Source organism: Malus domestica, chromosome 05 (genome assembly GCF_042453785.1).
Source record: "Malus domestica chromosome 05, GDT2T_hap1".
NCBI classification, from domain to species: Eukaryota; Viridiplantae; Streptophyta; class Magnoliopsida; order Rosales; family Rosaceae; genus Malus; species Malus domestica.
Genome location: NC_091665.1, coordinates 9,552,751 through 9,571,246, shown reverse-complemented (window position 1 = coordinate 9,571,246; position 18,496 = coordinate 9,552,751). Strand labels below are relative to the sequence as shown.

General features: G+C 38.2%; 1 protein-coding gene and 1 long non-coding RNA gene across 3 annotated transcripts; one reads left to right on the top strand and one right to left on the bottom strand.

Moving 5' to 3' along the window:
* Positions 1-692: 692 nt before the first annotated feature.
* On the top strand, positions 693-3,306 carry LOC114823662 (uncharacterized). Its single transcript, XR_011581214.1, has 3 exons — positions 693-955; positions 1,123-1,188; positions 3,000-3,306. It is a non-coding gene; the product is annotated as an uncharacterized lncRNA (long non-coding RNA).
* Positions 3,307-4,310: 1,004 nt separating this feature from the next.
* LOC108170691 (probable ribosome-binding factor A, chloroplastic) lies at positions 4,311-8,103 on the bottom strand. 2 transcript variants are annotated; one of them, XR_003771682.2, is made up of 4 exons: positions 7,556-8,103; positions 6,115-6,288; positions 4,917-5,128; positions 4,311-4,570 (listed from the first exon to the last, which is right to left on the bottom strand). XR_003771682.2 is itself a non-coding variant. In XM_029099077.2 (4 exons), the coding sequence occupies exons 1-3, from the start codon at positions 7,907-7,909 to the stop codon at positions 4,982-4,984; spliced, it is 675 nt and encodes a 224-aa protein (XP_028954910.1). In that variant the 5' UTR covers positions 7,910-8,082; the 3' UTR covers positions 4,311-4,570; positions 4,939-4,981. The 2 variants fall into 2 exon arrangements, 1 of the variants encoding a protein (XP_028954910.1); XM_029099077.2 differs by having other exon boundaries at positions 4,939-5,128; positions 7,556-8,082.
* Between the last annotated feature and the right edge of the window lie 10,393 nt (positions 8,104-18,496).

Here is an 18,496-nt window from a genome sequence, read left to right as displayed (position 1 = left end):
ACTTCAGTCTTAGATCACCTATTGTTGCAAATAAAATGTTTCTTCAAATGTACCAGGCTAAGCATTCTAGGGTTCTTACTACTATGTTTTTGTCATCCAGTTCTCAATGTAATGTTGGTAGAGAGATACGAAGAAAATAAGAACTAAGTGAAACACTCCAACGAGATGAGTTTCACCGTATCACAATTGCACACATAAAATATGAAAAATGAACAAAGAAATTAGTGAAACAATCGGCATAAATTAATGCACAAAAACCTGCAACTCACGCCTAGTGTCCTGTGATTAATGGAACCCCGTGTAGAAAGGCTAGTTGTTTGTTAAAAATTAGAGAAGGGTATGGATGACGAAGCGGAGAGATAAGGTTTCAATATTAGGAGGGGGAATGGAAATAATGGATAGATCTTGGAGAATGAAACAGGAAAGGGAAATATGCAATGATCATTTTACCTTATAAGTGAAAAATTTTATGTTCGGCTCGTAGCTCGTATAGATGACAATCAAGTTTATGTTTGCCTCATATAGATAAGGATCACGTATCAAATTTGTACTGGATTCTATATCCAAAGTCGATAGGAAAATAAGACAGGTGAATGAACTTACAAATACTGGGTTAAACTCGTTAAAGATAAAACAACGGGGAAGTGTTTTATTGGTTGACTCCACAAATAGTGGGCCCAACCATATGTAACGGGTGGATGGACGATCAAGATTTAAACTCGGGAATATCAGGTAGAAAGCCCGAACGGGGCAGATAATCCAGGTCCGCAAATGCTCGGTATATAAAGCGGTGGAAGTGGGGAGGAGTAGGGCTCGGTGCTTCGTGAATTGGGAGGAGGTTTTACAGAATTCTTCTCGTTCGCTTCGTCTAATTGCTGAACAGTCAGTCTCCTCTCCAGCAACAAAAATGGCGCCGCCTCCTGGCCCATATTCTGGAACCAGCACCCTAGCCTTGGTATTAATTCCTCTGAAATTTTCTCTTTTTTTTTTCTTTTCGTTCCGGATCTAACTAATTTTTTATTTGATTTTATATTTTGGGAAAAAGATGAGAAGTTTGTGGATTTTGGACCAATTTCGTAATTGTCAATCTAATTGGTGATTTGGGGTTTTCGGGATTTGCAGGTGGCTCGTGTTTCCGCATTCTCCTTTGGACTCGTATACGGAAGCGTTAAGCTCAAGTATCTCAAGGTACTTCCTTTCCTTGTTTAAAAAAAAATAAATTGACCCTTTTTTTTTTTTATGAGTTAATATTGTGTTTGTGATTAAAATTGCGTATTGGGTTTGTTTTAATTTTTGTAGATTTTAATATGTAATGTGGATTTTAATTGATGTTGGTCAACCCGATTGTGTAGACTACTTTTTGTATTCATAATATGGTTTCATTTTCTTATGAAGAATTTGTGTATTTTCTTTGTTTTAATGGAAGAGTATAAGCACCATTTGAAGAACTGATATAGTAGACGTCTACCTTTTGTTAACATGTGTGAAAGTAGCAAAGTGTATGTGGAATACGTTACAATTGGAGCCCGTTACAGTTATGTGATAGTGTCAGAACTTTAGAAATAAAGCTAGGCTACGTTATAAATTTTGTCCATTAATTTATCACTGTGCAAGGAATGAACTCTTCTTCACCTCCAATCCAAGTATGCTCAAGCTGTGAAACTCACCTAATGGATATTGATGTGTAAGGGTGTTTTAGAGGGGCTCTGGGAATAAAAATAATTTCAATACTTCGATTATTGGCTATGCTTGTAAGAAGCCCGAGTCTTTAGAGCAATGGTTAAGCATAATAATGCAGCCCACTATGTTAAGATGAAAGAGTTCAATTGGAAGTAGGTGTAAGAAAGAAACAAATGCAGGTTATGCGGGGAAAATTGTAGAAGTAAACTTAAAAGAGTTCAACTGCAGTTTCGTTTCTAGCATCAGTTCATCCATTGAAATAAATAAAAGCATTTCTAAAGTCTTAAATGCATATGAAGTCTTTTAAGTGAAACCAAATTATTCAAAAGGAAACCAAGCTGCTGTAAACGGTTTAGTGGGTTCTACTTTGAGTGAGTTGCACTTTGAGATTGGTTGCAAGGACTTCTCACTTCATGATCACTTCTAGGTTGAGCTATTAAATCTTAACTCAAGCTGCATGCAGCCAATCCAATGTCTTCACTGTAGCTTCTTAGTGGTTTAACAGTCAACCTGCAAGCACAACTTACACAAACTCACTGTCAAAATTCAAGTCTTCAATACAAGGTCTGATTTGACAGAACAATTAGTCACTGCAAATGTGAATGTAGTAGCATATGTTTTATAGAAACAATTACAAGTGTGAAGGGAAAAAGAAAAATGACGAGGCTGCATATAGAGTTTTGTGAAAAAAGAAGAAAAGGGAGGGATTTAGGAAAATATTTGCTAACCATTTGTCAACGTGTTGATAGAATTGTCATATAAATAAGCACAATGTCCAAAACAATGCTCGAGTAAAATGTGAGAGAGAAATAACCCTTTGTGAATTGCTGGATTTTAAGGTAATAATTAATTGCCTGAAATTAGGGGCAAACCTGAGATTTACCTTCAAATGTGAAAGGAAGTCTAGCAGCAGTGTCCTAGAAAGGAAGTAGGGTTGCTCCAATTTGCCAAAACCGGAAATGGAGAATGAAAGAAGTCAAAGGGTTAACATTTTTAACCACCTATCAATTTACTGTAGTATACTTTGCTCTAATCATGCCCAATCAAAACTTCACCACAACTTAATATGTGTATATATGTTATCATTGTCAAATTATAAGGACACGGGTCTAGTATTTGACTAATTAGCTTTCCCCTTTATTTAAATTGTTAAGCTGTTCAACCCAATGTTGATGCTAGCATATAATGCAATGTCAAATTATTTGTTTTATGTTGTTTGAGTTGTGCAACTCTTGTGCCTGTTTGTTGGATTGCTTGCACCATGTCGTTCTATTTGTGCACGAGTGCTTATTTCCGTTTTTGGTTTTCTCCCTGCCAAGGCAAAGGCTAAATCTGAACAAAAGGCTGCGGCAAAGGCTCATCACTGAAGGAGATGTGTTCTACCAGAAGTTGTGAATGAAGAATGAGTTGGTTTTCAGATATAAATAATACGTAAGGGTGGACTGTACCAATATTTCGCTTAAAGCTTTTGTGGATCATGAAAACTTTGCTTAAAGCTCCAGGTTTTTTTTGAACTGAGAATTATGAATTCGGTACTTAGGATGCTTTAGATTTCCACTTCATAGCGATGATTTTGAGGGTAATGTTCCCTTGATTAATAAGATGCTTATCTTTTTCAGTCTTCAATTTTGGTATTCGGTGATTTTGTTATAATGGTTAATTGTCATTTTGCTATTTGGTAATGTTCCCTTGATTAATATGATGCTTATCTTCTTCAATTTTGCATTGCATGCCTTAGTGCAGATGCAAAACCTGTAGATTTTGGGCTCGTTTGATATGTTGGATTGGATCGGAATTGGTAACTCCTTAATTTCAAGGCATATTGAAGGTAGAAGCGAATAAATTTTCATTTGGAAGGGGATTGGAAGAGGATTAGACATGAAGAAAACTCATACCATTTTGGAAAGGATTGGAATGGACAAGTTTATGCAATGATTTCATCTTTCTATCACTAGAAGCTTTGTATCAAGTGGTAGCAGAGCACCATATCTGAGGGTGGTTTATGGTCCTAACTCCCGGCTGACGTGAAATAGTGGTGAAGAACTTTGCTTGTAAGGGAAAGCCAAGGTGCAAGCGGAGCAACATGACTGGAAAAAACAAACCCAAACCAAACTTGAACAAGTTGAAACTCTAACAACATCAATTTATAAGATGGTGGAGACACATTTATAGGGCGTACCCCTTGATGTCGTGCTACGCATCCACTCAAATTATAACGCACTGAGTTCAGAATTTACGTTAACTATTGCAAATGTGTTTAAATTTGTGCAAATTTGTAACACCTTGTCATCACGAGACGTGGTGGTGTGACTATCATCGCCAAGGGGCTAGATTTGTTTTTGCACCACTAGAAAAAATTTATTCATTTTCATCCTTACCTCTACTCACCGACTCCTGCTTTTGCCAATCATACAACATTAATTCCCGACATGGGGTGAACGGAGTCCAAGGCTCGTTGATGTGCTAATGCTAAATTTTCAGTTGTGTCCCCGTAAACTGACCACCGGACGAGAATAACGTGCTAGTGCTTCAGCGCCTTATGGAGTATAAGCATCAGTAACTAGTAGGTGGTATCGGTAGGTAAGCGACCCTAGTGGAACAGAAACAGTAGAAGATCACAAAGGCAGACAGGTTTATAAGAGAACTCCATTCGCATCATATGGATCGTCAATTTCGTGAACTATCTAGCACTATAAATACCACAATTTCCGCTTCTGGATTCAGATAACCAAAACAAAAAGCAAATCACAAGCATTCCTGTAGAAACTAACAAAAATATTATAGGTAATTTTAGAAGGCGTGACATGGTCGAAGCTCGTAATTCAGATGATGGGGCTCCAGCTGTGAAGAGTTTTCTGTCTAGGTTAGAGTTGTGACTTATGGCGCTCACCTGCATCACAGAAGATAAATAATATACTATTAACACTTATTTCAAGCGTAATAAAGTAAATGAAACGTGTGTAATATTGCACCATTACAAGCAGTCCCAACCCCCAAACAAACTCCTCCGGAGGGAGGTGTTCAGAGATCAAACCCCCTGAAAACATGTTCAGAGATCAACATTGCACCATTACTATTCTTTCCTAAAGTAGATCCCAACAACCACGCAATGCTTGCACCTAAATAGACCAAGCATTACCAAACTAAATTGCAGGTCATCGGCTTCATTTAAATTATGTCTGATTATAATCCATATAACCCACTGCAACTAAGAAAGTCAAGCAAATGAAACAAACCCGTGGAAAAGCAAAGCCATGCCTCAATCCAAGATAGCATTATGCTCAGAGACTGGGGCGAGTAACTACTTTATGTATATAATGTCTTCATCAGGGTCATCACCCTCCCAATCTCCGTCATCCTCAGGTGCCTCGGATGGTTCCAATTGTTCGTCATCTTGAATTTCTGAATCTTTCTTTTCATTCTTTATCTTATCTAATATAGCAATCACCTGAAATGATTCACCATTCACGTATTGTATTAGCATATATTGACACCCCCTTAAAAGCAATTTTACAAGCACACAAGTCCAGTCGAGATAACCAAGTAATAAACAGAAAACTGAATGCACGTTGGAAAATGTCCAAATAGCGATTATCTTGCACGACAAAACTTTTGCAATTCATGGATGCATAAGCAACCTAGAGGGAACTCAACCTTTTTTCTTTTGATTTTTAATTTGCTAATCACTCAAAGAAACCATACAAGTTGATTATTTATGAGACAACTAATACAGTGCTGCATATTTTACTTTCCCTAATTTTGACAAGAGTATTATTAATACTCTTTCACAGGTGCTCGTTTTACATGACACAATCCACATAACCCGCTAAGAGAAAAGTTCATGATAGGTTGAAACAGCACATATAACCATATAACCTGAAATTGATCCAGAAAATAGAATAATCCTAATCGATATAGATTAGTTCAGTTTACTATATCACAAACAAAAATATAGACATAAACATGGACGATGTAACATCAAACTAGTGTATTACTGACTTTCATTCATATTGTGTAGGACTTAATATTCATTATGGTAAACAGATTGCATCATAAGGGTTGACACAACCTGTTTGAATTTATCGATTATTGTGTGGGATCAATTGTCAGTGTGGATCAACCAGAAACACAAACTGGCCATAATCATTCTAAATGGGTTGGTCAATATTTGGTCAACCAAAGTCTGGTAACTTCATGTTCAGTTCAACTGGCATTCGCAGATTATGTCACAAAATACTCCTGCTTCAATTTCTAAGCAGAATACCATGATTAACAAGCCTTGTCAACCTTTATGTGCAATCACACTTGGCTAATCTTTTGACCAACGTATATCAGAACCTTAATTAATGCAAGAGGAACCAATTGTGTTGCTTTCCTCGGTTATAGATATGTAGATAATCATATCCAATGAAAATAGTATAGTATTAATCTTACCCTGCTTCCTCTCTCTAGAGACTCATCTTCTATGAAGCGTATCTCAGGAGTTAACCGCAGCTTCATACGCCTTCCTAATTGACCTCGGACATATTTGGCTTTTGATTTTAGCCCAGCAAGGGCAACCTCCTTCCCTCTTTCATCGCCAAAAATAGAAACATAGACTTTAACCACCTGTAGTGAAATAAACAAACTATAGTTAACTAGAAGTCCAAAACCATAGATTGTCATCACATGATGAAGATTACCATCTTTGCTGAAGCATTGAAGGTAGGTACTATTTGAAACAACCAAAAATATTGGTAAAGAAGGTTTCCCTAGTGTCATTAAAATGGGAAATTAACAGGAACTGTTAAACATGCTACAGAATTCTCCCTAAGAAGGAAAGGTCAAACAAGATAGCAAGTACTTGAACGATGAAGGTATATGACCAAAGTCGGGCATCCTTTTAAAGTATAAAAAAGTTTTGAACCTTAGACGTATCAAACAACTTTCCCACCTCATAACCATTTTAACCAAGGCCTAAAGAAAGATACGAATAGCAAAGCGCAAGTTTGTTATATATAATGTCACATCGACGCATGATTACAATGTACATAAGCTACTACAGGAGCTTGCCAAGTCGATAATGGAGGGAATCATGTGGGAAAAACAGAACTGAGAAGTACTAAGGAAATAAAAGGATGTTACTAACTGGGGTCCACACAAGGGAGTTTATCTTGACAATTTCAGGAGCTAGTAGCCTTGTGCTATAAACATTCCACATTTGAAAGAGAATAAGCTGGAACTTACGCAACAGTTAGAAACACAACCACTATAAGGTGATGACTTTTTAATTGCACAATGTCAAAGAAATTGATAATACAACTTAGAACATAACTGAAAAATGATATAACATGGCATTAAAAGGTATTTGGAATGCGTTGGAGACAAATGGGCGCAAATCGGGGGGCTTGTAACTATCAAGAACAACATGAAAGTAACCACATTTCAGTAGCTTGGTAGCAATGTAAAGTTTGGAACATGTTCTTCCCTCCAATATTATCTTAGTAACTTGCTCTACTCAGTTCAAACGGGTACAAAACCCTGGGCTTGTAACTTTCCATATGAACATGAAAGCGAAAAATAAAAGCAATTCTACGTAACGCAATATGGGGGCATCTATTGCCATTTCAAAGCAAGAACAAAAACAGCACGAAAACACATAAGCACAAACTTAAGCTACTAAAATTGTTTCCCCTGCCTCCCCATTTACATAAAACACCAAAAACAGCACGAAAACACATAAGCACAAACTTAAGCTACTAAAATTGTTTCCCCTGCCTCACCATTTTCCTAAAACACCATCACAGCAATGAAAAGCTCTACAATTTCAACCTAATACAGCCAAATTTCAGAATCAAAACGACGAAGAAGCGTACATATGCAAGTAACTATGTACCTGCAAGTCGGTGGAGACTTCAACATCGCTTATGGTGGTTAGGGAAGAGAGGTAACGGTCAGCACCCAAAGAAACCTCAGGAAGAATAGCGTACTGCAAGACCTTATCAGTTAAGAGCATGTCAGACAGCTCCCTCCTTATCTGCTTAGCCACCATTGCCACTCTGCGCGGGTTCGCCATGCACCTGATGGTGTTGGGCCGCCAACGGAGCAGAACCGCATGATTTGTTGGGGGAAACGAGGCCGTTGATTTCTGGGTCCGAATTGGAAAGCTTGATGATGATGATGATGATGATGATGGGAGGTGGGAAAGGAAGGGGGTGAGTGGTGGGCGGTGGAGGACCAAGTTTGGCATTGCTGATTGCTGTATTCTATCCCAGCTCTTCTCTTCTCCTCTTTGATTTTATTTTATTCTTTGTGTGTTGAATTCTTACTTTCAAGAATTTGCTTTGAGTCATGAGCAAGAGGAGGATATTGTTTTTTTTTTACATTTTTTGTTTTTTTTGTTTCATGGGGAACACTGAAGATAATTTGCGGGACAAAATATATTGTTTTAACGGTAAACATCGGAACTTGATATTAACCACCCGAATTGTCTTCTTTTTTTTTTACATTAATTAAAAGATTATATTTTTAAAAAATAAAATTCAGTGAGAATAATAGAGTGTAAACGACAATCGACACTCAAATATAAATAAGGATTTATGATTATGAATTTCGAAGTTGAGCCTTCAACGAAAGTTGTGAAGTTTGCCACTACGAGCGATTGTGTAATTTTTTTTTACTTTTTTCATACTTCTACATTTATTAGTATTAATTTTAATTAATTTTTCACTCAAACAAAAAAAATATATATATTCATCAGGGTTTTGAGGGTTTTAAAAATCTCAAAAACAATGTAACATTTGTCTAAGCATAGAGAATCAATCACGAGCGTTTATATATTCTTTCATATTTTTTAATTTATACATTCATTATTATGAATTTTTATTTATTTTAAACTCCCTAAAATCACTACTCATGAGGGTTTGCAGGGGTTTAAAAATTCAAACTATTTGCATATTTTTTTCACATTTTTCACACTTGTAAATAAATTAATATGATTTTTTTTAATGTGCTTTGGTATTTTAAATTGCTTTGTATTTTTAATGTGCTTTGAAATTTTTTAATCTCACATAAATACTATGGCCATTGTATTAAAGGAAAACTAATGAAAAATGGCTTGAAAACTTTGAGTTTTAACGATAATGACCAAATAAAGGGAAAAGTGAATAGTATCAAGATTGACTTTTTAGCGTAAAAATGTGGTTTTTCGTTAAAGTGAACAGTACCGAGAGCATTTCATTAAAATTCCCTTGTATTAACTAGATAGGTTTTTTGTCACATCCCGCCCCTGGTCCACCACATCTCAGGCCCGTTCCACCACTGTAGCACGATATTGTCCACTTTGGGCTTACCATTCCCTCACGGTTTTGTTTTTGGGAACTCACGAGCAACTTCCCAGTGAGTCACCCATCCTGGGAGTGCTCTGGCCTTCTTCTCGCTTAACTTCAGAGTTCCTACGGAACTCGAAGCCAATGAGCTTCCGAAAGGCCTCGTACTAGGTAGGGATGAGAATATACATTTAAGGATCTCTCCCCTGGGCGATGTGGGATGTTACAATCCACCCCCCTTAAGGGCCCGACATCCTCGTCGGCACACTTCCGGCCAGGGATTGGCTCTGATACCATTTGCCACATCTTGGTCCGGGTCCACCACATCCCGGGCCCGTTCCACCACCGTAGCACGATATTGTCCGCTTTGGACTTACCATTTCCTCACGGTTTTGTTTTTGGGAATTCACGAGCAACTTCCCAGTGGTTCACCCATCCTGAGATTGGTATCACCCAAACTCGCTTAACTTCGAAGTTCCGATAGAATCCGAAGCCAATGAGTTCCCAAAAAACCTCGTGCTATAGGGAGGGGAGCATGTACATATAAGGCACATCACCTCCTAACATCCCATATCGCCCAGGGGAGTGATTCTTAAATGTATATTCTCATCCCTACCTAACAGGAGGCTTTTTGGGAGCTCACTGGCTTCGGGTTTCGTAGGAACTCCGAAGTTAAGCGAGAAGGAGGCCAAAGCATTCCCAGGATGGGTGACCTACTGGGAAATTGCTCGTGAGTTCCCAAAAAAAAAAAACCGTGACGGAATGGTAAGCCCAAAGCGGACAATATCGTGTTACGGTGATGGAACGGGCCCGGGATGTGGTGAACCCGGGTCGGGATATGACAAATGGTATCAGAGCCAATCCCTAGCCGGAAGTGTGCCAACAATGACGTCGGGCCCCTAAGAGGGGTGGATTATAACATCCCACATCGCCCAAGGGAGTGATCCTTAAATATATATTCTCATCCCTACTTAGCACGAGGCCTTTTGAGAGCTCACTGGCTTCGGGTTCCGTAGGAACTCCGAAGTTAAGCAAGAAGGAGGCCAGAACACTCCCAGGATGGGTGACCCACTGGGAAGTTGCTCGTGAGTTCCCAAAAAACAAAAACCGTGAGGGAATGGTAAGCCCAAAGCGGACAATATCGTGCTACGGTGGTGGAACGGGCCCGGGATGTGGTGGACCCGGGTCGGGATGTGACAATGGATGACCCACTGGGAAGTTGCTTGTGAGTTCCCAAAAACAAAACTATGAGGGCATGGTCGGGGCCCAAAGCGAACAATATCGTGCTACGGTGGTGGAGCAGGCCCAGGAAGTGGTATGCCCCGGGCCGGGATGTGACAAATGGTATCAAAGCCAATCCCTAGCTGGAAGTGTGCCGACGAGGACGTCGGGCTCCTAAGGAGGGTGGATTGTAACATCCCACATCGCCCAGGGGAGTGATCCTTAAATGTATATTCTCATCCCTACTTAGCACGAGGTCTTTTGGGAGCTCACTGGCTTCGGGTTCAGTAGGAACTCCGAAGTTAAGCGAGAAGGAGGCTAGAGCACTCCCAAGATGAGTGGCCCACTGGGAAGTTGCTCATGAGTTCCCAAAAACAAAACCGTAAGGGTGGGGTTAGGGCCCAAAGCGGACAATATCGTGCTATGGTGGTAGAGCGGGCCCGAGAAGTGGTCTGTCCTGGGCCGGGATGTGACATTTTTAGTAGTTTAAAACTATCAAACTAACATTTTTCTTTATGGTTACCCGTGCGTAGACCCCGTTAAGAGCTTGTTATTAACTGGTGACCCGATTAGTTATCGTGTTGATCCGAAATGTGCTATTTTCGGGTGCTATTAACAGGTCGTGTAAAAAATTATCTGGTCTAAAAAAGACTAGAAAATTGTAGTAAGAATTGTCTGGTCTAAAAAAGACTAGGAAATGGTAGAGGAAGATGAGGAGAAAAATTAGAAATGTCGAAGAAGAAGTCCAACTTTGGAGGTTGGACAAGAAGAAGAAAGAAAATAAGGAAGCAGGAAAGAACAAATGAAGAAGAAAAATAGCAGAAAAAAGAAAAGGAACTTATATGCCATCTCCAAGGGAAAGGGCGAAAGTCTAAAAGCCAAAAAAGTGGCATCATTTGCCCAAAACTTCATCTCCAACCGATGGTTGGACTATAATTTTATATGGCCTACTATACCATTATTTGGCCAAATGTAACCTCCCTCTATAGTCTTAACCCATTTTTGGGGGCCCAGCTCCTTTGTTAAATAATTGATTCAAATTCAACGATTAAATTTAAAAACATTCAACAGTTAGGTTAATTAAATTAAGCAATAAATTTCAAATATTAATTTAGAAAACTAATAAATTATTGTGAGAGCTATATTTAGCCCATTCGGTTGAAATACTATTTATTTAAAAATAATTTTTTACACTATTATAATTCTAAACGAAATTATATTAATATTTCAGTTAGGCCATCTCTAACCGAGGGCTGGCCAGAGGGCTCGTTTTAGCCCTCTGGCCCTCCAAGATTCCCCAAGATATTAATATTTTAATGAACAGTACAGGGCCATATTGGCCTCTGTCTCCAACCGAGGGCCAAAGGGCCAGAGGGATCGTTTTAGCCATGTCACAAAAAAACTGTCTCCAACCGAGGGCCAAAGGACCATAGGGCCAAACATAATTTATTATTTAAAAACTACAATTTAAATTCAAATCTAACGGCTAAGTGACGTCAATATGATGTCAGCTAGCCGTTGGTAACTGACATCATGCTGACGTTAGCTAGCCGTTGGATTTGAATTTTTTTTTGCTATAAATAGGGTGGATATTGGGCTATAATTCACACAACTTTAAATTCAATCTATTTCAATTCAATCTCTTGCAATTCAAGTTTGCAATGAATTCCAACTTTGGATCTTCATCCAATTCCAATTGGGGGTCCTCATCCAATTCCAAATTGGAAGCAAAATGGGCGCAAATGAGACGAGAAGATGAGGAGTCTGATAAAGAAGTTCAAGTAAGGCGCAACAAACAAAACATGGCAGCAGCCATGGCTGTGGCCATGGTGTGTCAGCCAACTAAGGAACAACCTCAATGGGGTGGCTCTGTTGCTGGTCGCTCTTACAAACCACGAAACAGAGCAATGGCGCATGTCAATCTGATGAACAACTACTTCAACCCCAACTTGGTGTACACAGAAGAGGATTTCAGACGTCGCTTCCGGATAAGACGTCATGTCTTCGAGCGTTTACTTCGTGATGTCTAGCAGGTTAATCCATACTTTCGACAGAAGCAGGACAGAGCAGGCCGCCCTGGTTTCTCACCTCATCAGAAGGTTACTGTTGCACTCCGAATGATGGCATATGGCTCCTCAGCTGATTCGATGGATGAAACCCATGGTATGTCTGAGTCTACATGCCTTAATACTCTTGAAGAATTTTGTAACACAATTGTTCAGGTTTACAAAGACGAGTACCTCCGAGAGCCAAATCAAGAAGATCTGAATCGGCTCCTTCACAAAGCTGAAGACCGTGGGTTTCCGGGCATGATAGGGTCATTAGACTGCATGCATTGGGATTGGAAGAACTGTCCCACTAGATGGCAAGGAGGCTTTAGCGGAAGGTCGAGAAAGCCAATTGTTGTGTTAGAGGCAGTTGCCTCATATGACACATGGATCTGGCATGCTTTCTTTGGAGTCCCTGGATCCCAAAATGACATTACAGTTCTTGGGCGTTCACCCCTTTTCAATAACTTGACGGAAGGTAAAGCACCTCAACTTGACTACTACATCAACGGCCGTGAATACAATATGGGGTATTACTTGGCAGATGACATCTACCCAAAGTGGGCGACACTTGTCCAAGCAATTCCAAAACCTAGGAATGATGCAGAAAAGTTGTTTACCTTACACCAAGAGGCATACCAGAAAGATGTTGAGAGAGCTTTCGGTATTCTACAAGCACGGTGGAAGATTATCAGCGAACCGGCAAGAGGGTGGAGTTGAGAAAATTTGAACTCCATCATGATGTCTTGCATCATATTACACAATATGATAGTGGAGGATGAGCGAGATGGGTATATTGATGGAGAGTCCGATGATGACCAAGAAGATCCAAATAGGTCAAGAAGGGCTCTAGCAAAAGTATATGATGGCCTAATTTGCCTTTCAATCCAAGAACTGGCAGTATCTCTATAAATGAGTATATGAGGCGCTATAGAATGATACGTTCTCGTGCCACAAATAAGTACCTACAACAGGATCTTGTTGCACATCTTTGGGCCAAAAGAAGCATGGAGTAGGCTTTTAAGTTTTATGTTGTTAAATGTTTTTAAAAATGTTGTTTAAGTTTCATGTTGTTAAATGTTTTTTTATGTTGTATAATTTGTATGTTGGTTAATGTTATTTAATGTTGTTTCATATTGTTTAATGTTGTTTCATGTAACTTAATTTAATTTAATGTTGTATAAATGGCCTAGGAAGTTATGGGAAAAAAATAGAATTGAAAAAAAATATGAAACAAATTTTGTGAAATAGAAGTTATAGGAAAAAAAATGGAATTTAAAAAAATATGAAACAAATTTTGTAAAATAGAAGTTATATGAAAAAAAATATGAATCAAATTTTGTAAAATAGAAGTTATAGGAAAAAAATAGAATTTAAAAAAAAATTGAAACAAATTTTGTGAAATAAAAGTTATAGGAAAAAAATGGAATTTAAAAAAAATATGAAACAAATTTTGTAAAATAGAAGTTATAGGAAAAAAAATAGAATTTAAAAAAAAATATGAAACAAATTTTGTAAAATAGAAGTTATAGGAAAAAAAATTGAAACAAATTTTGTAAAATAGAATTGAAACAAAATATGAAACAAAATATGAAACAAAATTTGATTCATATGAAAAGAAAAAAAAAAGGGAAAAAAAGAAGTTTAAATTCATAAAAAAAAAAAAAAAGTTAATACAACGGCTACTAGCCGTTATATTCAAAAAAATTCAAACTATTAGTGTCGGTTATAACCAACACTAATAGTAATTAAAAATAAAAATTTTGCTTTTGAATAACTATTACTGTCGGTTATAACCGACAGTATTAAAAAATTCTTCTTTAATGCTGTCGGTTATAACCGACAGCAATAGGAAAACATTAAAAAAAAAAATAGCCAGCCCTCCCTGATCCCGTGGGGCCCTCCCAGATTCCAGAGCCCTTTAGCCTAGCCCTCGGTTGGAGACGGTTTTAGGGCTATTTTCGGCCTTCTGGCCCTCTGGCCCTCTGGACCCTTCGGTTAGAGATGGCCTTACACGAGCAACAAGAAGTCCAGCGAATTACGAGTAGCAGACAAGCATAGGAGTTGGGGGTAAGGGGATGTAAAAGATTATTTTTTGGGCAGAAGGGTATGGATTAGGATAGTTGGATAACTGGGGTGGTCTAGATGGGCTATTGTAGGTACGTGTTAGCTGTAGGTTAAAAATCTCGGATGGCCCGAAGCCTACCTCAGCCGGGCCTGGACCCAAGTTCGGTTCACCTGCAACATAAAACACCTTGAGGTTTTATTTGTGTCGGAAAAGACATATATGATATGGGTACATTGTTGTTGTAAAATTTAGTGCTAATCAACTACAATTTGTGCAAATTTCTCTTTCCGTAACATTGTGTCAAACGAACCACTACAGTAACAATGTACCTGTATCTAATAAGTCTCCACATAAATAGGTTTTAATATGTTTTTTTAGGCTGAGACGAAAGTTTGAGGTTTGAATAGCAATTTCCATTGTAATTTTAATTTTTTTAATTTTTATTATATAAAGATGGAAGTTGGACTTAGTAAACATCCTTTGAATCCATAATAGCCCAGCTAATCACCCACAAATTGGTCCCATCCCATCATATATTCCCTAAATCTTCAGTGATTTACTATTTTAATCAATATTACTGTGATAAAAAGATACTGGTCGACAAGAGATCATGGGGTTAGGAAAAAACAAAAAACGCTACAAAAAATATATATATATATATTTGTCCATTTCATTCTTAATTAATATATATATATATATATATATATATATATATATATATATATATATATGTGGACTTAAGCACCAAGCACCACTCCAGTAAAATTAAGCATTTTCCAAAGTTGCTACTGATTAAAGTTCAAACACTCAAGTGTTATTTAGAGCCACATAATGTCTCAATCTGTTGTTTATTAGGTGTGAGGCATCAAATCATTTTTTCATTTTGTTTTTTTTAGTTTTTCTTTTCTTTTCAATAGTCACATAGTATTACGGTTTAGTGGTAATCATTTTTCCTTAAAAGTGTCTTCACTTGTAAATGAGAGGTCGTATGTTTAAATTTCGTGGATAGCAAGTTCAATACCAAGTTATTTCCTTCCACTTTGGTGTAAATATATCGTATTTTAAAGCATAACAATATTGTCTTCTATGAAATTTGAATCTGAACCTCCTTTAACAAAATAAAGATGAATAAATCATTAGGTAAAATTATCGTTAGCTTGAATTTTTCAGTTCTTTTGTACTAGGTGATATTAATCTAAACTACGCTAATCTACGAGAAAGAAAATATAAATTTGAGTGCGAAAGAGCGGGTATACGAGAAAGAAAATATGAATATTGTAAAAATGAATGTGTAGTGAAATGAATATTAGTGTTGTAAAATCGACTGTGGGTGCAGTGGAATAAATGAAACAAGACACAAAATTTACGAGGTTCCTCTACAGTCAGTGTGACTGGAGTACGTCCTCGGGGCAGCAGTGGTGCTTTCATTATAATTTAGAATAATAGGAGTACAAAGATAACTCTCTCTATTATCTCCTCTTATCTTCCTCTATTCTCTCTCTTCCTCTTCCTTCTCTCTCTTCCTCTTCCTTCCTTCCTCTCTTCCTTTCCCGTAAACTCCTCTTATCTATCTTTGTTGTGTTTCATAAGGCTTGCTTATATAGAAGCAAGTCACAAGCAGCATAGTAAAAGAAAATGAATGGGTTATTGGCCAGCCATCCATTCACCTTTACAACACTCCCCCTTGGATGGCCACAAGTCTTCTATTGACTCGTTAAAATCTTGATCTGTTTTGAATGCTCCCCCTGATGAGTATCTCCCCCTGATTTCAAATCATTTAGGTTGATCGTTGATCGTTCTGCTTTAGTCTCTTAGTAAGAAGAGTTGCTGAAAGAGTTGATTTACTTGTTGTTAACTTTCCACAGGCTTTTTCTTGAACTGGGTTGTAGGACTTTCTGCTAGACTTGCATCCAAATGTCTGAATTTACTCATTTGATCTGGAGCAGATTTGATTCAAGTGTGGTGGACACTTGATCTTGAATCGGACTTGTAATTTCTTTAAGGACCTTCGAAGCTTGATCTTGAATGAAATTGGACCATGAGGAGCTGCACGTGACAAGTGATCTTCGGCTTAGTTGGGGATGAATCAGCATATGTTCATTGCACTTGTCTCCACATGCTTCAATGCATCATTTTCACTTTCCTTACTTGCTCCTTTTGCTTAAGTAGTATTTTCACTGTTTTTCCCCCATGCATATGTGGCATCTTCTCTTGTAGGATTTGTCCCCTGGTGCAGAAGTGGAATGCAAACCCTTGCATTTGGATGGCTCATCACTTCTTGGTGACTGAAGACCCAGCTCCAACCGTTGAAGATGACTACTCGAGAGCAATACTAGGTAAGCAATCAGGAAAGGTTCCAGGCAGTCGGTTCCTTACCTGGAGTTTGAGTGGAGGTTCCGACATACTGCTTTCTTTATCCTTGTCTTTGCAGGTAAGAACAAGGACAAAGGAAAGGACAGGGAGATTGCATGATATGAGATAATCTTGCTCTGGTCCCTGAAGATATGTGATAATCTTGCTCTGGTGTGACATGTTTGAAGAGGTATTCTCGGAGAGGAAGAAAATTGAGTATTTCGAGATGCTATGTTGAAGATGCATTCTCGGAGATGAGGAAGAGTTAGGTATTCTTGCAGTGTTGCAGGTCTGCCTTGTTATGGAGAACAGAGGTCGACATATATAGAGATTTCTCAATAGCAAGTGGTGGTGCTGTGCTTTTACTCTTGTCAGCAACTGTGGTGTAAATAGAACAGTAAGATTTACGTGTTTTCAACTTTGTCAGAGATCTTTGACAAAATTGCACGCGACATCTGAAAAGCTGGGATTACGTCTGAAAAATGCCAACGAACTTTATTCAGGAAAATCTGGCTTTTTGAAATTCGGAGAGCCGTGTCGCTTCGATCTTTGAACAAGCGGCTCTGTTGCCTCTTCTTTTATAGAGACATCAATTGCGTTCAAGAGTATGCTCAGAAAGTTGCTGCCTGAGAAATTTCCACCTTCTTGCACTTCTGAAATTTTATTTGACCTCTGTTTTTCCTTCATCATTTCTGAAAAATGACTTGCCCATCTAACATTTGCTTAGATTTGAGTCTTATGAGTGATACAGACGAGCAGCGTCAGGATAATATATGGCGCCCGTCCTTCTTATCTTCTAATGGTCCTCTTACGGTTGGGGACTCTGTGATGAAGAATAACATAACCGCTACTGTGGTAGCTAGGAATCTTCTCACTCCAAGGGATAACAAGATCCTTTCAGAACGGTCTGAAGAGTCGGCCATTCAAGACTCCTTGGCTCTCAGTGTTCAGTGTGCTGGCTCTGTGTCCAATATGGGCCAACGCCTACTTGCTCAAACTCGCCAAGTTGAATCATTGATGGCGGAGGTGGCAAGTCTTAAACAAGAGATCAGAGGGCTCAAGCACGAGAATAGGGTGTTACATGTGCTTGCAAATAGTTACTCTACGAGCATGAAAAGAAAGCTCGTCCAACTGCAGGAATCCGAAAGTCGGATTCAAAGTGATCACCAGAGGTTCGTTGCTAGATTCCGAAAGCAACTGATGCCTTCCCCTTCTGGTGTTTTGCTAAGTACTGGGGTGCCACATGATCAATCTCCAGTGCCTCCCCCTTCTAGGGTACTTCCGAGTACTGAGGCTGCACATGAGCAACCTTTGTGAAGGCTTCATCCTGTTTGTTTATTTTAACTCATGTGTATGTATATATCTGTAATTTCTTGGAGATATTAATAAATAAGCTTTATTTCATTCAATGTATTGTGCCAAATACAATAAAGCATATACTTCACTAAGATGTGGTACTTCTTGACCAAATATTAATTTATCTTTACCCTCACGAAGATAAATGATTATTCTTAGTGTCTTCATCATATGAGTATTCAACTCATAATCTTCAATCCATATGATTCTTTTAATATCATAAATATCATGGATAAGATTCGTGTTGGTAGATTGTTCGATCTGCAGCTCGAGACAATAATTCCTTCAACACTTTATAATTTTTCTAGACTCTTCAGGAGTCCCAATTTAATATCATCAACTCTTCAAGAGTTATAATTTAATGTCATTGACTCTTGCAAGAGATTTTAGTATGTTGCAACAATATCATAATGATAGTACTCACTAAGGCAATTTATATCATCCATTGGTATTGAGTACATATT